The sequence below is a fragment of the Oncorhynchus keta genome, chromosome 22 (genome assembly GCF_023373465.1).
Source record: "Oncorhynchus keta strain PuntledgeMale-10-30-2019 chromosome 22, Oket_V2, whole genome shotgun sequence".
Classification (NCBI taxonomy): domain Eukaryota; kingdom Metazoa; phylum Chordata; class Actinopteri; order Salmoniformes; family Salmonidae; genus Oncorhynchus; species Oncorhynchus keta.
This window is the reverse complement of record NC_068442.1, coordinates 13,366,243-13,382,330: the sequence shown is the minus strand read 5'-3', so window position 1 is coordinate 13,382,330 and position 16,088 is coordinate 13,366,243. Positions and strand designations below refer to the sequence as shown.

The following is a 16,088-nucleotide window of genomic DNA, read 5'->3' as shown; positions in this document are numbered from 1 at the left end:
AGGTTGTAAACTGTCAGGGGGGAAATCTGTTAAAACTGTGGCACTATGATGCCAACGGTCTTAAAAAGTGTTTTCACAACTGTGCGAGCTAATTAGCATGAATTTTTCTTGGGCGGTGTTCAGTGTGAGGAACACAAATGGCACCCTATTCCCATAGGGCTCGGGTCAAAAGTAGTGCACTAATTATGGATAGGATTCCATTTGGGATGCATCCTGTGATTAGTGTTCCATTAGTTCTCATTACCTCTCCTGTCACACTGTTTCCTTTACTTCCTACAGGCTGATTAGCTCAACATGACCTGTCTCTTAGAACTAAGAGTTACAGTACTGCATGGGCTGGCCAACTGGAAAGAGATCATAATGTGAATGAAAGGTTGAGTGTATTACACTTGAAAACCCAATTATGACAGCGCCAACCCATATTTAACTTGGCAAACTTCAACTTTAACCTTAGTGAAGTTCTGTGGAGGCACATTTTGAAAGAGATTCTCAGAATGTGAATACTACAGTAAGTGAATGAAAGGTGGGATGAGTAGGTGACATTACTGTTAAGTTGTATGACACTTAAAAACACAGTTATGTCAGCGGTATCCCATTAAGTTGCATCAACTTGAACTTGGCAAACTTTGAATGTCTTCGAGGCTCCTTCACATCTTTACTTTGTTGTGACGTGCGCACATCAGTGCAGAACATGTTATGACTATTTTCCCTATCAGATGTAGTCAAAGGTTAATTGTTTGGGAGTGAGAAATGACATTTCCTCCAGGGTCTGATGGAGACAAGGCTATTTCTGGATGTTACGCAAAATGTATTAATAAGGTAAGCATCATACATACAGGTGGGAAACAAAATTACAACCCATGTTCGTGGTCTCCTCTGCTTCTGTTGAACTGAGTAGTGAACCCCTCTCAGTATGACATTGGCTTTGGTGCAAGATGACAACTGAAACATTAATCACGATTAGGAGTAATTAAAAAAGCTGATTAATGGGGTATGCTTTAAGGGAAATTGTACGTAATTAAGAGTTTGACATGACAAGGTTTGGGGTGATGTATACTGAGGCAGGTGTGTGTGTGTGTAAGTTTGTTCACAGAGTTTGTTCAAAGACACAGGTTTTAATAGTCCCTCTAAACTCTGTGTCCTCTGTCACACATCACCCCACCCCAGGCAGGTAGTATAGGGTAGGGTACAGCATAGCCAGGTTTGGCATGGCCTGGGCAAGGTATTAACAGATGACAGGTCTCTGATTACCCAGTCAGCTGGGCCTTGTCACCTGTCAGGTACAGAGATGGAGGGATGAGTGAGCAGAGAGAGGGAGGAGGAGGGAGAGGGGAGAGAAGGAGGGGGACAAGACAGAAAGAGAGGAAGAGAAGGAGGAGTGAATTTGAGAGAATTCGAGGAATCACCAATGACAACAGAGATCACAAACATTAAATGCATAGACGCAAATAATTGCCTCATACTGTACACAAGCAAACCTCACAGGGACTTAACATATGCAAGAGTCCCCTGCAAAGTTGTTGTGATCTCCTTCAATAACAGCACAGATCATTTCACAGACAGACAGACAGACAGACAGACAGACAGACAGACAGACAGACAGACAGACAGACAGACAGACAGACAGACAGACAGACAGACAGACAGACAGACAGACAGACAGACAGACAGACAGACAGACAGACAGACAGACAGACAGACAGACACCCAAGGAATTGTGGGGATTAAACGGCACCCATGTCTCAGAAGGGAAATGGAAGGAAAAGAAAGAAAGAAAGAAAGAAAGAAAGAAAGAAAGAAAGAAAGAAAGAAAGAAAGAAAGAAAGAAAGAAAGAAAGAAAGAAAGAAAGAAAGAAAGAAAGAAAGAAAGAAAGAAAGAAAGAAAGAAAGAAAGAAAGAAAGAAAGAAAGAAAGAAAGAAAGAAAGAAAGAAAGAAAGAAAGAAAGAAAGAAAGAAAGAAAGAAAGAAAGAAGTGAATGTGAGGGAGGGGGAGAGTGTGGGCTGCCAGGCAGCGAGGGAGAGCAGAAGAGGAGAGCTTTGACAGACATGTCTCGCCCAGGCTGACAGCTCCGTCAATAGCCCCGGGATGGCCGCCCTGATTGACAGCTAACAGGTGGCTGGCTGAATGGAGTTGTCAGACCACCTGTCAATCAAACACATCGCCGTGGTTACTGCGGCCAGCTGCAGACACACAGCTGCCCAAGGTGAGCTCTTGTTCTACAGTCTGAATGTTGGCACACCGGTGGAGCTGCCGCCTGCCGGAATCACACTAACATTACTGTAGATAGCCACTACTGTGTGTGTGTGTGTGTGTGTGTGTGTGTGTGTGTGTGTGTGTGTGTGTGTGTGTGTGTGTGTGTGTGTGTGTGTGTTGTGTGTTTGTGTATTTGTCTGTGGGGGCTTACTTAATTAAAATGGGCCAATATATAGTAAGTAGGCTTATCCACTGAGTGTACACAACATGAACCTTTTTGCCCTCAGAACAGACTCAATTCATCGGGGCATGGACTCTACAAGGTGTTGAAAGCATTCCACAAGGATGCTGGCCTATGTTGACTCCGATGCGTCCCACAGTTGTGTCAAGTTGGCTGCATATGCTTTGGGAGGTGGACCATTCTTGTTGAGCGTGAAAACCCCAGCAGTGTTGCAGTTCTTGACACAAACCGGTGCGCCTGGCACCTACTACCATACCCCGTTCAAAGGCTCTTAAATATTGTCTTGCCCATTCAGGCTCTGAATGGCCCACATACACAATCCATGTCTCAATTGTCTCAAGGCTTAAAAATCCTTCTGTGACATGTCTGCCGCCCTTCATCTACACTGATTGAAGTGGATTTGAAAAGTGACATCAATAAGGGATCATACTGCTTTCATCTAGATTCACCTGGTCGGCAGGCTATGTCATGGAAAGAGCAGGTGTTCGTAATGTTTTGTATACTCAGTGTATACATATATGGATGGTTTATCATCTTTGATTTGTAATGCATTTCGGTGCATCCATGACATCAATGAATCTACACAGTTTTCCATTTCCCTGGTTCCCCTTAATTGAGCATTGTTGCATTGTTCCACAGAAGAAGGGATTGGAGGCATTGGAGTTAATGGGAGATAATGATATGTGTGTGAGCCCCGCCCCCCGAGTGGAATAGAGAACAAATGGAAGCATTCTACTCCATTACATCTGCCATGATTACCCCCTGAACATCTGGTGTTGGATCCTGACTGATAACTGTTCTGAAGAACTCATATCAGGAGATATTAACAAAAACACAGGCATTTCTACTGCGTGAAAGAGCTTAGCTTGGGGGAGTTAGTTTGGTGCCTGCTCATGATCCGACAATCAGTCAGTGTTGAGCTGATAGATTAATGTGGGTAAATATAAATCATTATGACACTGGTTATAAATGAAGTAAAAAGCACTCAATCTCTCCGCGCTGCACATACCACAAAACACTTTATTATGGGCCGTTTGTTTCTTACAGATAAATATATTTTGAAGTCCACACTGGAATGTACATCAACTTCTTGTTTTGAATCTCTTCCAACTCCATCTCCAACAACAACCCTATCCTCCGTCTCTCACCCTTCACACGTGAAACCAAACGACGTATCAGTGATTTTACAAATGTCTATATGTAGTTGCCGTAACAACGTCAAGTCCCACACAGTGATGTCACGGTGATATCTCTCACAGTGGGTGTAGGCCTAGGGGCGTCTCCCAAGCCCATGACGCTTTGGGGAAGGTAGGAGGAACCAGCGGAGCCTTCCTGGGAGGTCACATGAGCGTTGGTATGGGTCCGTCGGAGGCGTCTGTCTGGGTACAGGCTGCTGTCGAAGGGCCTGCGGTGGACACACAGGACATGGGTTTTCAGGTTACCCTTCTGGGTGGCGCTGTAAGGGCAGTACCTGCACTGGAAAGGCTTCCCACCTGGCAGAAAGGAAAGCATTGCTTTAGACAAACCAACCTCCCAGCCCTCCCTCCTTCATTGTGTTTACTGCTGCCAACTCTGTTGTGCCAAGTCTTTATTGGTAGTCATAAGATATTGTAGACTAAATCATAATAACACCAGCAGTGGAATATGGGAGACAATGATTCTGTTTTCACTTTGGGAACTCCATCCCCATGTGTTCCACATACACAGTAGTTCCACCTCTGACTAGTACTACATACCACAGGTGTGGCTTCCTCATTGGACCAGATTCTCACAGCAGGAAAACAATCCTGCAGCAACAGGAAATGTTCAATCTTGTGTGGATTATAATTAATGGCCATTTGTGTAGGGTTTGATTCATTTTAGGCAAATCAAGTCAAATTACAAACTTTAGAAGCCTTTTTAAACCTCTACCACTTTAAACACAACAAGTTTGCATTTCCTGCAACAACAGGGTGATCAAATTAAGACATCTGTACATACTACTTTCATTGGCAACGGAAACACACACACACACACACACACACACACACACACACACACACACACACACACACACACACACTTCCTGGGCTCATGGTGGTGATGAGTGTTGGGCTGATGAATGACAGACGTCTGCAGCTGGCTTCACTAAGGCCTGCTAAAGCTTCCTGTCTGTTCCCCTCTCTCTCCTCTCTCTCTCTCTCTCGGATAGTCTAGCCTAGACACAAATGACCATAACACACCAATGTCCTCTATTACTTGCTTCCAGTACTGTCTTATTTAAACAAGCACTTTACACCCAATTTGAAGACCAAAGCATTGAATCTCATTTCCACTGGGTTATACTCTGTTTTTACTTTGACACCAACACAATGTCTATTTCAGGCTCTGTTACTTCACCACTACAGCGCCATGCTTCCTTTCCTTCTAAAAACTCTGGGACTTCTTCTATCATTCATGATTACAGTAAACCGTTATGGGATGATGTCATATGACATCACTTCCCAAAACACAAGCTGCCACAACCTTTTAACCTCTCTCCTCCTCTCCCTTCTCCTGTAGGCTATGAAACTGAAAGCTCTCGTTCACATCTACATAAAAAGTCATTTTGGGGAAAAATGTAAAAAGCCCACAGAAGGTGTTGGGCAATAAAAGTTAATGCTCCATCTGTTGGTGTATAATAACCTGCTGGTTATAAAGGACACACATTTAGTCAGCAGTACAGGAAATGAGACTGAGGGACACATCTGAACACCCCCTGAATACCACTAACCTGTCTGTCTGATAAGCAACATATGTCTGAATATCACTGACCTGTCTGTCTGATATACAACATGTCTGAATATAATCTTGGAAACCCAGAACTAAAATCTTGCAGAAATGCACTAGATGTTACGTACTCTGTCCATGAAGGACAAGATCTGCATATCACTGACCTGTCTTTCTGAATATCACTGACATGTCTGCTAAATGACTTAAATGTAAATGTAAATATCACTGACATGTCTATCTGAATATCACTGACCTGTCTATCAGAATATCACTGACCTGTCTATCTGAATATCACTGACCTGTCTGTCTGAATATCACTGACCTGTCTGCTAAATGACTTAAATGTAAATGTAAATATCACTGACATGTCTATCTGAATATCACTGACCTGTCTATCAGAATATCACTGACCTGTCTATCTGAATATCACTGACCTGTCTGTCTGAATATCACTGACCTGTCTGCTAAATGACTTAAATGTAAATGTGAATATCACTGACATGTCTATCTGAATATCACTGACCTGTCTATCAGAATATCACTGACCTGTCTATCTGAATATCACTGACCTGTCTGTCTGAATATCACTGACCTGTCTGTCTGAATATCACTGACCTGTCTGTCTGAATATCACTGACCTGTCTGTCTGAATATCATTGACCTGTCTATCTGAATATCACTGACCTGTCTGTCTGAATATCACTGACCTGTCTGTCTAAATATCACTGACCTGTCTGTCTAAATATCACTGACCTGTCTGTCTGAATATCACTGACCTGTCTGTCTGAATATCACTGACCTGTCTGTCTAAATATTACTGACCTGTCTGTCTAAATATCACTGACCTGTCTGTCTGAATATCACTGACCTGTCTGTCTGAATATCACTGACCTGTCTGTCTGAATATCACTGACCTGTCTTTCTGGATATCACTGACCTGTCTGTTTAAATATCACTGACCTGTCTATCTGAATATCACTGACCTGTCTTTCTGAATATCACTGACATGTCTGTCTAAATATCACTGACCTGTCTGTCTGAATATCACTGACCTGTCTGTCTGAATATCACTGACCTGTCTGTCTGAATATCACTACCTGTCTGTCTGAATATCACTGACCTGTCTATCTGAATATCACTGACCTGTCTGTCTGATTATCACTGACCTGTCTATCTGAATATTACTGACCTGTCTGTCTAAATATCACTGACCTGTCTGTCTGAATATCACTGACCTGTCTGTCTGAATATCACTGACCTGTCTGTCTGAATATCACTGACCTGTCTATCTGAATATCAATGATCTGTCTGTCTGAATATCACTGACCTGTCTTTCTGAATATCACTGTCCTGTCTGTCTGAATATCACTGACCTGTCTATTTGAATATCACTGACCTGTCTATCTGAATATCACTGACCTGTCTATCTGAATATCACTGACCTGTCTGTCTGAATATCACTGACCTGTCTGTCTGAATATCACTGACCTGTCTATCTGAATATCAATGACCTGTCTGTCTGAATATCACTGACCTGTCTTTCTGAATATCACTGACATGTCTATCTAAATATCACTGTCCTGTCTGTCTGAATATCACTGACCTGTCTTTCTGAATATCACTGACCTGTCTGTCTGAATATCACTGACCTGTCTGTCTGAATATCACTGACCTGTCTTTCTGAATATCACTGACATGTCAATCTAAATATCACTGACCTGTCTGTCTGAATATCACTGACCTGTCTATCTGAATATCACTGACCTGTCTATCTGAATATCACTGACCTGTCTGTCTGAATATCACTGACATGTCTGTCTAAATATCACTGACCTGTCTGTCTGAATATCACTGACATGTCAATCTAAATATCACTGACCTGTCTGTCTGAATATCACTGACCTGTCTGTCTGAATATCACTGACCTGTCTGTCTGAATATCACTGACCTGTCTGTCTGAATATCACTGACCTGTCTGTCTAAATATCACTGACCTGTCTTTCTGAATATCACTGACATGTCTATCTAAATATCACTGTCCTGTCTGTCTGAATATCACTGACCTGTCTATTTGAATATCACTGACCTGTCTGTCTGAATATCACTGACCTGTCTTTCTGAATATCACTGACATGTCTATCTAAATATCACTGTCCTGTCTGTCTGAATATCACTGACCTGTCTATTTGAATATCACTGACCTGTCTGACTAAATATCACTGACCTGTCTGTCTGAATATCACTGACCTGTCTGTCTGAATATCACTGACCTGTCTGTCTGAATATCACTGACATGTCTATCTGAATATCAATGACCTGTCTGTCTGAATATCACTGACCTGTCTTTCTGAATATCACTGACATGTCTATCTAAATATCAATGTCCTGTCTGTCTGAATATCACTGACCTGTCTGTCTGAATATCACTGACCTGTCTGTCTGAATATCACTGACCTGTCTGTCTGAATATCACTGACCTGTCTTTCTGAAAATCACTGACATGTCAATCTAAATATCACTGACCTGTCTGTCTGAATATCACTGACATGTCTATCTAAATATCACTGTCCTGTCTGTCTGAATATCACTGACCTGTCTTTCTGAATATCACTGACATGTCTATCTAAATATCACTGTCCTGTCTGTCTGAATATCACTGACCTGTCTATCTGAATATCACTGACCTGTCTGTCTGAATATCACTGACATGTCTATCTAAATATCACTGTCCTGTCTGTCTGAATATCACTGACATGTCTGTCTAAATATCACTGACCTGTCTGTCTGAATATCACTGACCTGTCTGTCTGAATATCACTGACCTGTCTATCTGAATATCACTGACCTGTCTGTCTGAATATCACTGACCTGTCTGTCTGAATATCACTGACCTATCTGTCTAAATATCACTGACCTGTCTGTCTGAATATCACTGACCTGTCTGTCTGAATATCACTGACCTGTCTGTCTGAATATCACTGACCTGTCTGTCTGAATATCACTGACCTGTCTGTCTGAATATCACTGACCTGTCTTTCTGAATATCACTGACATGTCTATCTAAATATCACTGTCCTGTCTGTCTGAATATCACTGACCTGTCTGTCTGAATATCACTGACCTGTCTGTCTGAATATCACTGACCTGTCTGTCTGAATATCACTGACCTGTCTTTCTGAATATCACTGACATGTCAATCTAAATATCACTGACCTGTCTGTCTGAATATCACTGACCTGTCTGTGTGAATATCACTGACCTGTCTGTCTGAATATCACTGACCTGTCTGTCTGAATATCACTGACCTGTCTATCTGAATATCAATGACCTGTCTGTCTGAATATCACTGACCTGTCTTTCTGAATATCACTGACATGTCTATCTAAATATCACTGTCCTGTCTGTCTGAATATCACTGACCTGTCTATTTGAATATCACTGACCTGTCTGTCTAAATATCACTGACCTGTCTGTCTGAATATCACTGACCTGTCTGTCTGAATATCACTGACCTGTCTGTCTGAATATCACTGACCTGTCTATCTGAATATCAATGACCTGTCTGTCTGAATATCACTGACCTGTCTTTCTGAATATCACTGACATGTCTATCTAAATATCACTGTCCTGTCTGTCTGAATATCACTGACCTGTCTGTCTGAATATCACTGACCTGTCTGTCTGAATATCACTGACCTGTCTGTCTGAATATCACTGACCTGTCTTTCTGAATATCACTGACATGTCAATCTAAATATCACTGACCTGTCTGTCTGAATATCACTGACCTGTCTGTGTGAATATCACTGACCTGTCTTTCTGAATATCACTGACATGTCTATCTAAATATCACTGACCTGTCTGTCTGAATATCACTGACCTGTCTGTCTGAATATCACTGACCTGTCTATCTGAATATCACTGACCTGCCTGTCTGAATATCACTGACCTGTCTATCTGAATATCACTGACCTGTCTGTCTGAATATCACTGACCTGTCTTTCTGAATATCACTGACCTGTCTATCTAAATATCACTGACCTGTCTGTCTGAATATCACTGACCTGTCTGTCTGAATATCACTGACCTGTCTGTCTGAATATCACTGACCTGTCTATCTGAATATCACTGACCTGTCTGTCTGAATATCACTGACATGTCTATCTGAATATCACTGACCTGTCTGTCTGAATATCACTGACCTATCTGTCTAAATATCACTGACATGTCTGTCTGAATATCACTGACATGTCTATCTGAATATCACTGACATGTCTGTCTGAATATCACTGACCTGTCTATCTGAATATCACTGACCTGTCTGTCTGAATATCACTGACCTGTCTGTCTGAATATCACTGACCTGTCTGTCTGAATATCACTGACCTGTCTGTCTGAATATCACTGACCTGTCTGTCTGAATATCACTGACCTGTCTGTCTGAATATCACTGACCTGTCTGTCTGAATATCACTGACCTGTCTGTCTGAATATCACTGACCTGCCTGTCTGAATATCACTGACCTGTCTATCTGAATATCACTGACCTGTCTGTCTGAATATCACTGACCTGTCTTTCTGAATATCACTGACCTGTCTGTCTGAATATCACTGACCTGTCTGTCTGAATATCACTGACCTGTCTGTCTGAATATCACTGACCTGTCTATCTGAATATCACTGACCTGTCTGTCTGAATATCACTGACCTGTCTTTCTGAATATCACTGACATGTCTATCTAAATATCACTGACCTGTCTGTCTGAATATCACTGACCTATCTGTCTGAATATCACTGACCTGTCTGTCTGAATATCACTGACCTGTCTGTCTGAATATCACTGACCTGTCTGTCTGAATATCACTGACCTATCTGTCTAAATATCACTGACATGTCTGTCTGAATATCACTGACCTGTCTGTCTGAATATCACTGACCTATCTGTCTAAATATCACTGACATGTCTGACTGAATATAATTGACCTATCTGTCTGAATATCACTGACCGATCTGTCTGAATATCACTGACCTGTCTGTCTGAATATCACTGACATGTCTGTCTGAATATCACTGACCTGTCTATCTGAATATCACTGACCTGTCTGTCTGAATTTCACTGACCTGTCTGTCTGAATATCACTGACCTGTCTGTCTGAATATCACTGACCTGTCTGTCTGAATATCACTGACCTGCCTGTCTGAATATCACTGACCTGCCTGTCTGAATATCACTGACCTGCCTGTCTGAATATCACTGACCTGTCTGTCTGAATATCACTGACCTGTCTGTCTGAATATCACTGACCTGTCTGTCTGAATATCACTGACCTGTCTGTCTGAATATCACTGACCGTTCTGTCTGAATATCACTGATCTGTCTTTCTGAATATCACTGACATGTCTGTCTGAATATCACTGACCGATCTGTCTGAATATCACTGACCTGTCTGTCTGAATATCACTGACATGTCTGTCTGAATATCACTGACCGATCTGTCTGAATATCACTGACCTGTCTGTCTGAATATCACTGACCTGTCTGTCTGAATATCACTGACCTGTCTGTCTGAATATCACTGACCTGCCTGACTGACTATCACAGACCTGCCTGACTGAATATCACTGACCTGTCTAATTGACACTAGGAGCTAAGATATAATTACTTTACTCATTTAAAAGCTTTGACATTGTGTTGTAAGAAGAAAAAAAGAAAAACACCTGACTTTGCAAGACTGACTTGGCAGTTTAGGGATGTAATACATAGTTTAATGCAGAACTAAATGTGTTTGGAACAGGTCAGGGCAGTACATTTGGTTAACCATATGTTTGAAGGAAATCAAATTACTACCAAATTTACTTTTTTCTTAGAACCATTACAAAATGCAAGTCATTTTTTTCCACATTAAGCAACATCAACAAATAATAGGATATAAAGCCAGTCTTATCCGTACACGTATAGTGCTTTCCCTATCTCTCCCCTCTTTCCCTATCTCTCCCCTCTTTCCCTATCTCTCCCCTCTTTCCCTATCTCTCCCCTCTTTCCCTATCTCTCCCCTCTTTCCCTATCTCTCCCCTCTTTCCCTATCTCTCCCCTCTTTCCCTATCTCTCCCCTCTTTCCCTATCTCTCCCCTCTTTCCCTATCTCTCCCCTCTTTCCCTATCTCTCCCCTCTTTCTCTCTCCTCTTCCTGTCTCGTACATTCTTTCTTCCTGGTATTTCCCTCCCACTGGAGGAGAGGGGAGGTCCAGGACAGGGCAACCTCCAAATAAGTTCCATTAATCACAGGCCACAGTCTAATGTAACTAATATTTTACAATTAGAGGAGACAGGACTGAGCCCAGAGCCATCCATCTCCCCAGCACATGATCATCCATTCATAGGCTACACACTAGCCTGAGACCAGACCAGCTCACACACGCATTTACCAGGAAACAAGAAAGGATGGGAGAAGGGGAGGGAGAGGGAAAAGTCTATGTGTGAGCGTGTGTGTGTGTGTTGCAGGCAGAGATAATGACCATGATGACAGTGGTGGGGCTGTGGGGGCCAGAGAAGCTGAATGGTGACGGATGACACAGCGCGGAGCTCTGATGGCACACAGACAGTGAGTGATGACTGCACATCATTCCCAGCGCTCCACCCTTCATTATCTCTATGGGGAGACCCAGTCACAAAGGCAGCCCGCTCTGCCTGCCCTCTCTCTGCCCTCAAACGACATCTGCTCACAGAGACAGCCACACTAGCCTTCTTCTTTCACCTCTCTGTCTCGCCATCTATCTCCATCTATGCTCCCTCTCTCGCTCTCTTGCTCACTCTGTGTTTCTCTGTCTCTCTGTCATCCCTTCAGTAGAGGGTTCATACCCAGCAGACAATGAGGTAATGACTCTGTCCCCTTTCAAATCAGCTCTTTTCTTTCTTTCTTTCATTCTTAGATAATACGCTCTGTATCAATCTACTCATATTCACCAAGCCTCACGTGTTGGGAGGCCCAATCTGATGTCTCCCATATGTGGAGTATGTGTTATGCATGAGTCGCTGTCCTCTCATCTATTCTCTCATATAGGATGAAACTCCTTTGTCAATAACATTCCGTATGTACTGCATTATCTAATGACACATTAAATAGCAACGGACAGTGAACTAACGTGTAAATATTTCCTAACATGGCATAATGCCTTGAGCGAAGTCAACATGTACCCACAGCTATATGATTATATCGCCATCTAGTGGCCATGCTTGGGAGATGTAGTGACAGGGCATTAGCCATGAGGGAGGACTCTATATGAAACTAATGAGCATGCAGACAGATTCATCCAGGGGTCACCATCTGGCCAATTACCACTGTTGGCACACTGTGTCCGACCTGAACTGTCATCGCACACACATCGCAAATCACTCCATGTCCACGGTGCCCTGCAATATGTCACAGAGTGAATAGACCTAGACCACAGTATGGGGACATAGGGATAGGAGGCAGTTACTTGACAATGCCACCAAGTTAATACTGCAAACAGGGCAGGCAAGCATTTGGCGTGATGAGAGCAATGTCTGACTGACCACCTGCTTGTTGTTTGTAGTTAGAGCAGCCAGGTCGCCTGTGATACAAGTCAGTATTCGATGTCTATCCATGTCTGAGGACGTCAGGAGATTATGTGGAAACCAACCACTAGGGGCAACAGTGAGCACTGTTACCTTCAAGTAGGTTCCGTAGGTTTCTTAAGCATCTGCCTCTGGTGCCAAAGGTTGTATGTTTGTATCCCGCCACAGAAGGTTGTTTTTTTAATAAATAATAATTTCAATAAAGTACGACTGGAATGTATATATAAACGCCTGGAATAATAATAATAATATAATAATAATAATATATGCCATTTAGCTGACGCTTTTATCCAAAGCGACTTACAGTCATGTGTGCATACATTCTACGTATGGGTGGTCCCGGGAATCGAACCCACTACCCTGGCGTTACAAGCGCCATGCTCTACCAACTGAGCCACAGAAGGACCACAATATTTCAATTTTGGAGAATCTCTTATACAGTGGATTAAAGTTATGTATAGTAATCCTAGGTGTAAAATAGTCAATCACGGCTACTTCTCAGAAAGTATTCAACTGTCAAGACGAGTAAAACAAGGTTGTCTATTTATTATGGCCATTGAAATGTTAGCTATTAAAATCAGGGCCAACAATAATATCAAGGGGTTATAAATCAAGGGCTATATGGAGTATCCAGATACTTTTTGTAACCTCTCTGGAGGAGAGGATTGGTATTGGACCACTAAAATAAACAACTTTAACATTAACGCGTAGTTTACCCCAAAAATGGTCTGGCGGTGATGTGGACATACTCGGTATACCTATCCCGAAAGAAAGAATTGATCTCACAACAATCCTTTTTTTACCCCCTTTTTCTCCCCAATTTCGTGATTACGATCTTGTCTCGTCCCTGCAACTCCCCAACGGGCTCAGGAGAGGCGAAGGTGGAGTCATGCGTCCTCCAAAACATGACCCACCAAACCAGACTTCTAAACACCTGCTCTCTTTACCCGGAAGCCATCCGCACCAATGTGTCGGAGGAAGCACCGGTCAACTGACGACTGAAGTCAGCATGCAGTCTCCCAGCCCACCACAAGGAGTTGCTAGAGCGCGATGACCAAGTAAAGCCCCTCCAGCCTAACCCTCCCCTAACCCAGACAACGCTGGGCCAATTGTGCACCGCCCTATGGGACTCCCGGTCACAGACAGTAATGACACAGCCTTGGATCGAACCCTTGGCTGTAGTTGATGCCACAACACTGTGATGCAGTGCCTTAGACCGCTGCAGCACTCGGGAGGCCACCACAATACATTTTTTATAGAAAGTTAGCAAAAATAGATACGATTTTGCTACCATGGTCTATTTGTGGAAAAGTCCCCCTGATTAACACTTTAGTCATATCCCAGCCTATCATGTTGTGGGGGTGCTTTGCTTTTCACAAAATAGAAGGCATCAGGAGGATAGAAAATTATGTGGATATATTGAAACAACATCTCAAGACATCAGTCAGGAAGTTAAAGCTTGGTCGCAAATGGGTCTTCCAAATGGACAATGACCCCAAGCATACTTCCAAAGTTGTGGCAAAATGGCTTAAGGAAAACAAAGTCAAGGTATTGGAGTGGGCATCACAAAGCCCTGACCTCAATCTCATAGAAAATGTGTGGGCAGAACTGAAAAAGCATGTGCGAGCAAGGAGGCCTACAAACCTGACTCAGTTACACCAGCTCTGTCAGGAAGAATGGGCCAAAATTCAACCAACTTATTGTGGAAAGCTTGTGGAAGGCTACCCGAACAGTTTGACCCAAGTTAAACAATTTAAAGGCAACGCTACCAAATACTAATTGAGTGTACTGGGAATGTGAAATAAATGAAATAAATGATTCTCTCTACTATTATTCTGACATTTCACATTCTTAAAATAATGTGGTGATCCTAACTGACCTAAGATAGGGAATTTTTACTAGGATTAAATGTCAGGAATTGTGAAAAACTGAGTTTAAATGTATTTGGCTAAGGTGTCTGTAAACTTCCAAAGCCTCCTTCACTCATTCTGCCAAACATACCCTCGTAAAACTGACTATCCTACCAATCCTTGACTTGAGTGATTTCATTTACAGAATAGCCTCCAACACTCTACTCAGCAGAGCCCCATATACTACCCACCACTGCGACCTGTATGCTCTTGTTGGCTGGCCCTCGCTTCATATTGGATGCCAAACCCACTGGCTCCAGGTCATCAATAAGGCTTTGCTAGGTAAAGCCCTGCCTTATCTCAGCTCACTGGTCACCATAGCAGCAACCCGTAGAACGTGCTCCAGCAGGTACATATATTTCACTGGTCATCCCCAAGCCAACTCCTCCTTTGGCCGCCTTTCCTTCCAGTTCTCTGCTGCCAATGACTGGAACGAATTGCAAAAATCACTGAAGCTGGAGTCTTCTATCTCCCTCACTAGCTTTAAGCATCAGCTGTCAGAGCAGCTTACTGACCATTGTACCTGTACGCAGCCCATCCATAAATAGCCCACCCAACCTCATCCCCATATTGTTTAGTTTTTTTGCTCCTTTGCACCCCAGTATCTCTACTTGCACATTCATATTCAGCACATCTATCACTCCAGGGTTTAACTGCTAAACTGTAATTATTTCACCACTATGGCCTATTTATTGCTTTACCTCCCTAATCTTACTACATTTGCACACACTGTATACAGATTTTTCTATTGTGTTATTGACTGTATGTTTGTTTATCCCATGTGTAACTCTGTGTTGTTTGTGTCGCACTGCTTTGCTTTATCTCGGCCAGGTCGCAGTTGTAAATGAGAACTTGTTCTCAACTGGCCTACCTGGTTAAATAAAGGTGAAATAAAAATTACAAATAAAATACCAGTAGATGGCGTAGTATAGGCTTAGGCCTTCAGCAAATGATTTGTCTGAGAATGAAAAAGGCACAGATGTGCCCTGTCTAGAATAACCGACTGAGCTGCAAAATAGAAAGTATTTATGTTTTAGGCCTATTCCGTTATCTAAATATGCCATGCTGTTGTGTGTTATTTAATAGCCAAATAATTGCATCATTTATTTTTATAGCCGTGTGTGGCTACTGTGGTGATCATGTAACCTAATGAATCACACTTTTTCTAGTATTTGGGAGCACGGACTGTAAGCCTTATATTAGGCATTTTGACAGTTGTATTGTGAATTCCACTCTGTGTGTACGCTTGTTATAGCCATTTGCATTGCACAACCCCATCACACAGAGGCTATAACCATATCAATAAATGAGACAAAACAAAATATTGATTAAGTGTTGGCTATAACCTGTCCTGAGCGAAATAACCAAGGGGCCCCAAATGGTCAAAACTATCCA

General features: G+C 42.5%; 1 protein-coding gene across 1 annotated transcript in view; it reads right to left on the bottom strand.

Moving 5' to 3' along the window:
- Nucleotides 1–3,442: 3,442 nt before the first annotated feature.
- LOC118400826 (zinc finger protein 536-like) overlaps nucleotides 3,443–16,088 on the bottom strand; it is a 44,029-nt gene continuing 31,383 nt past the window's right edge. Inside the window, exon 5 of the mRNA XM_035797818.1 lies at nucleotides 3,443–3,928. Within this exon, the coding sequence (XP_035653711.1) occupies nucleotides 3,654–3,928 (275 nt within the window). The 3' untranslated portion in view covers nucleotides 3,443–3,653. The remainder of the gene's footprint in view (nucleotides 3,929–16,088) is intronic.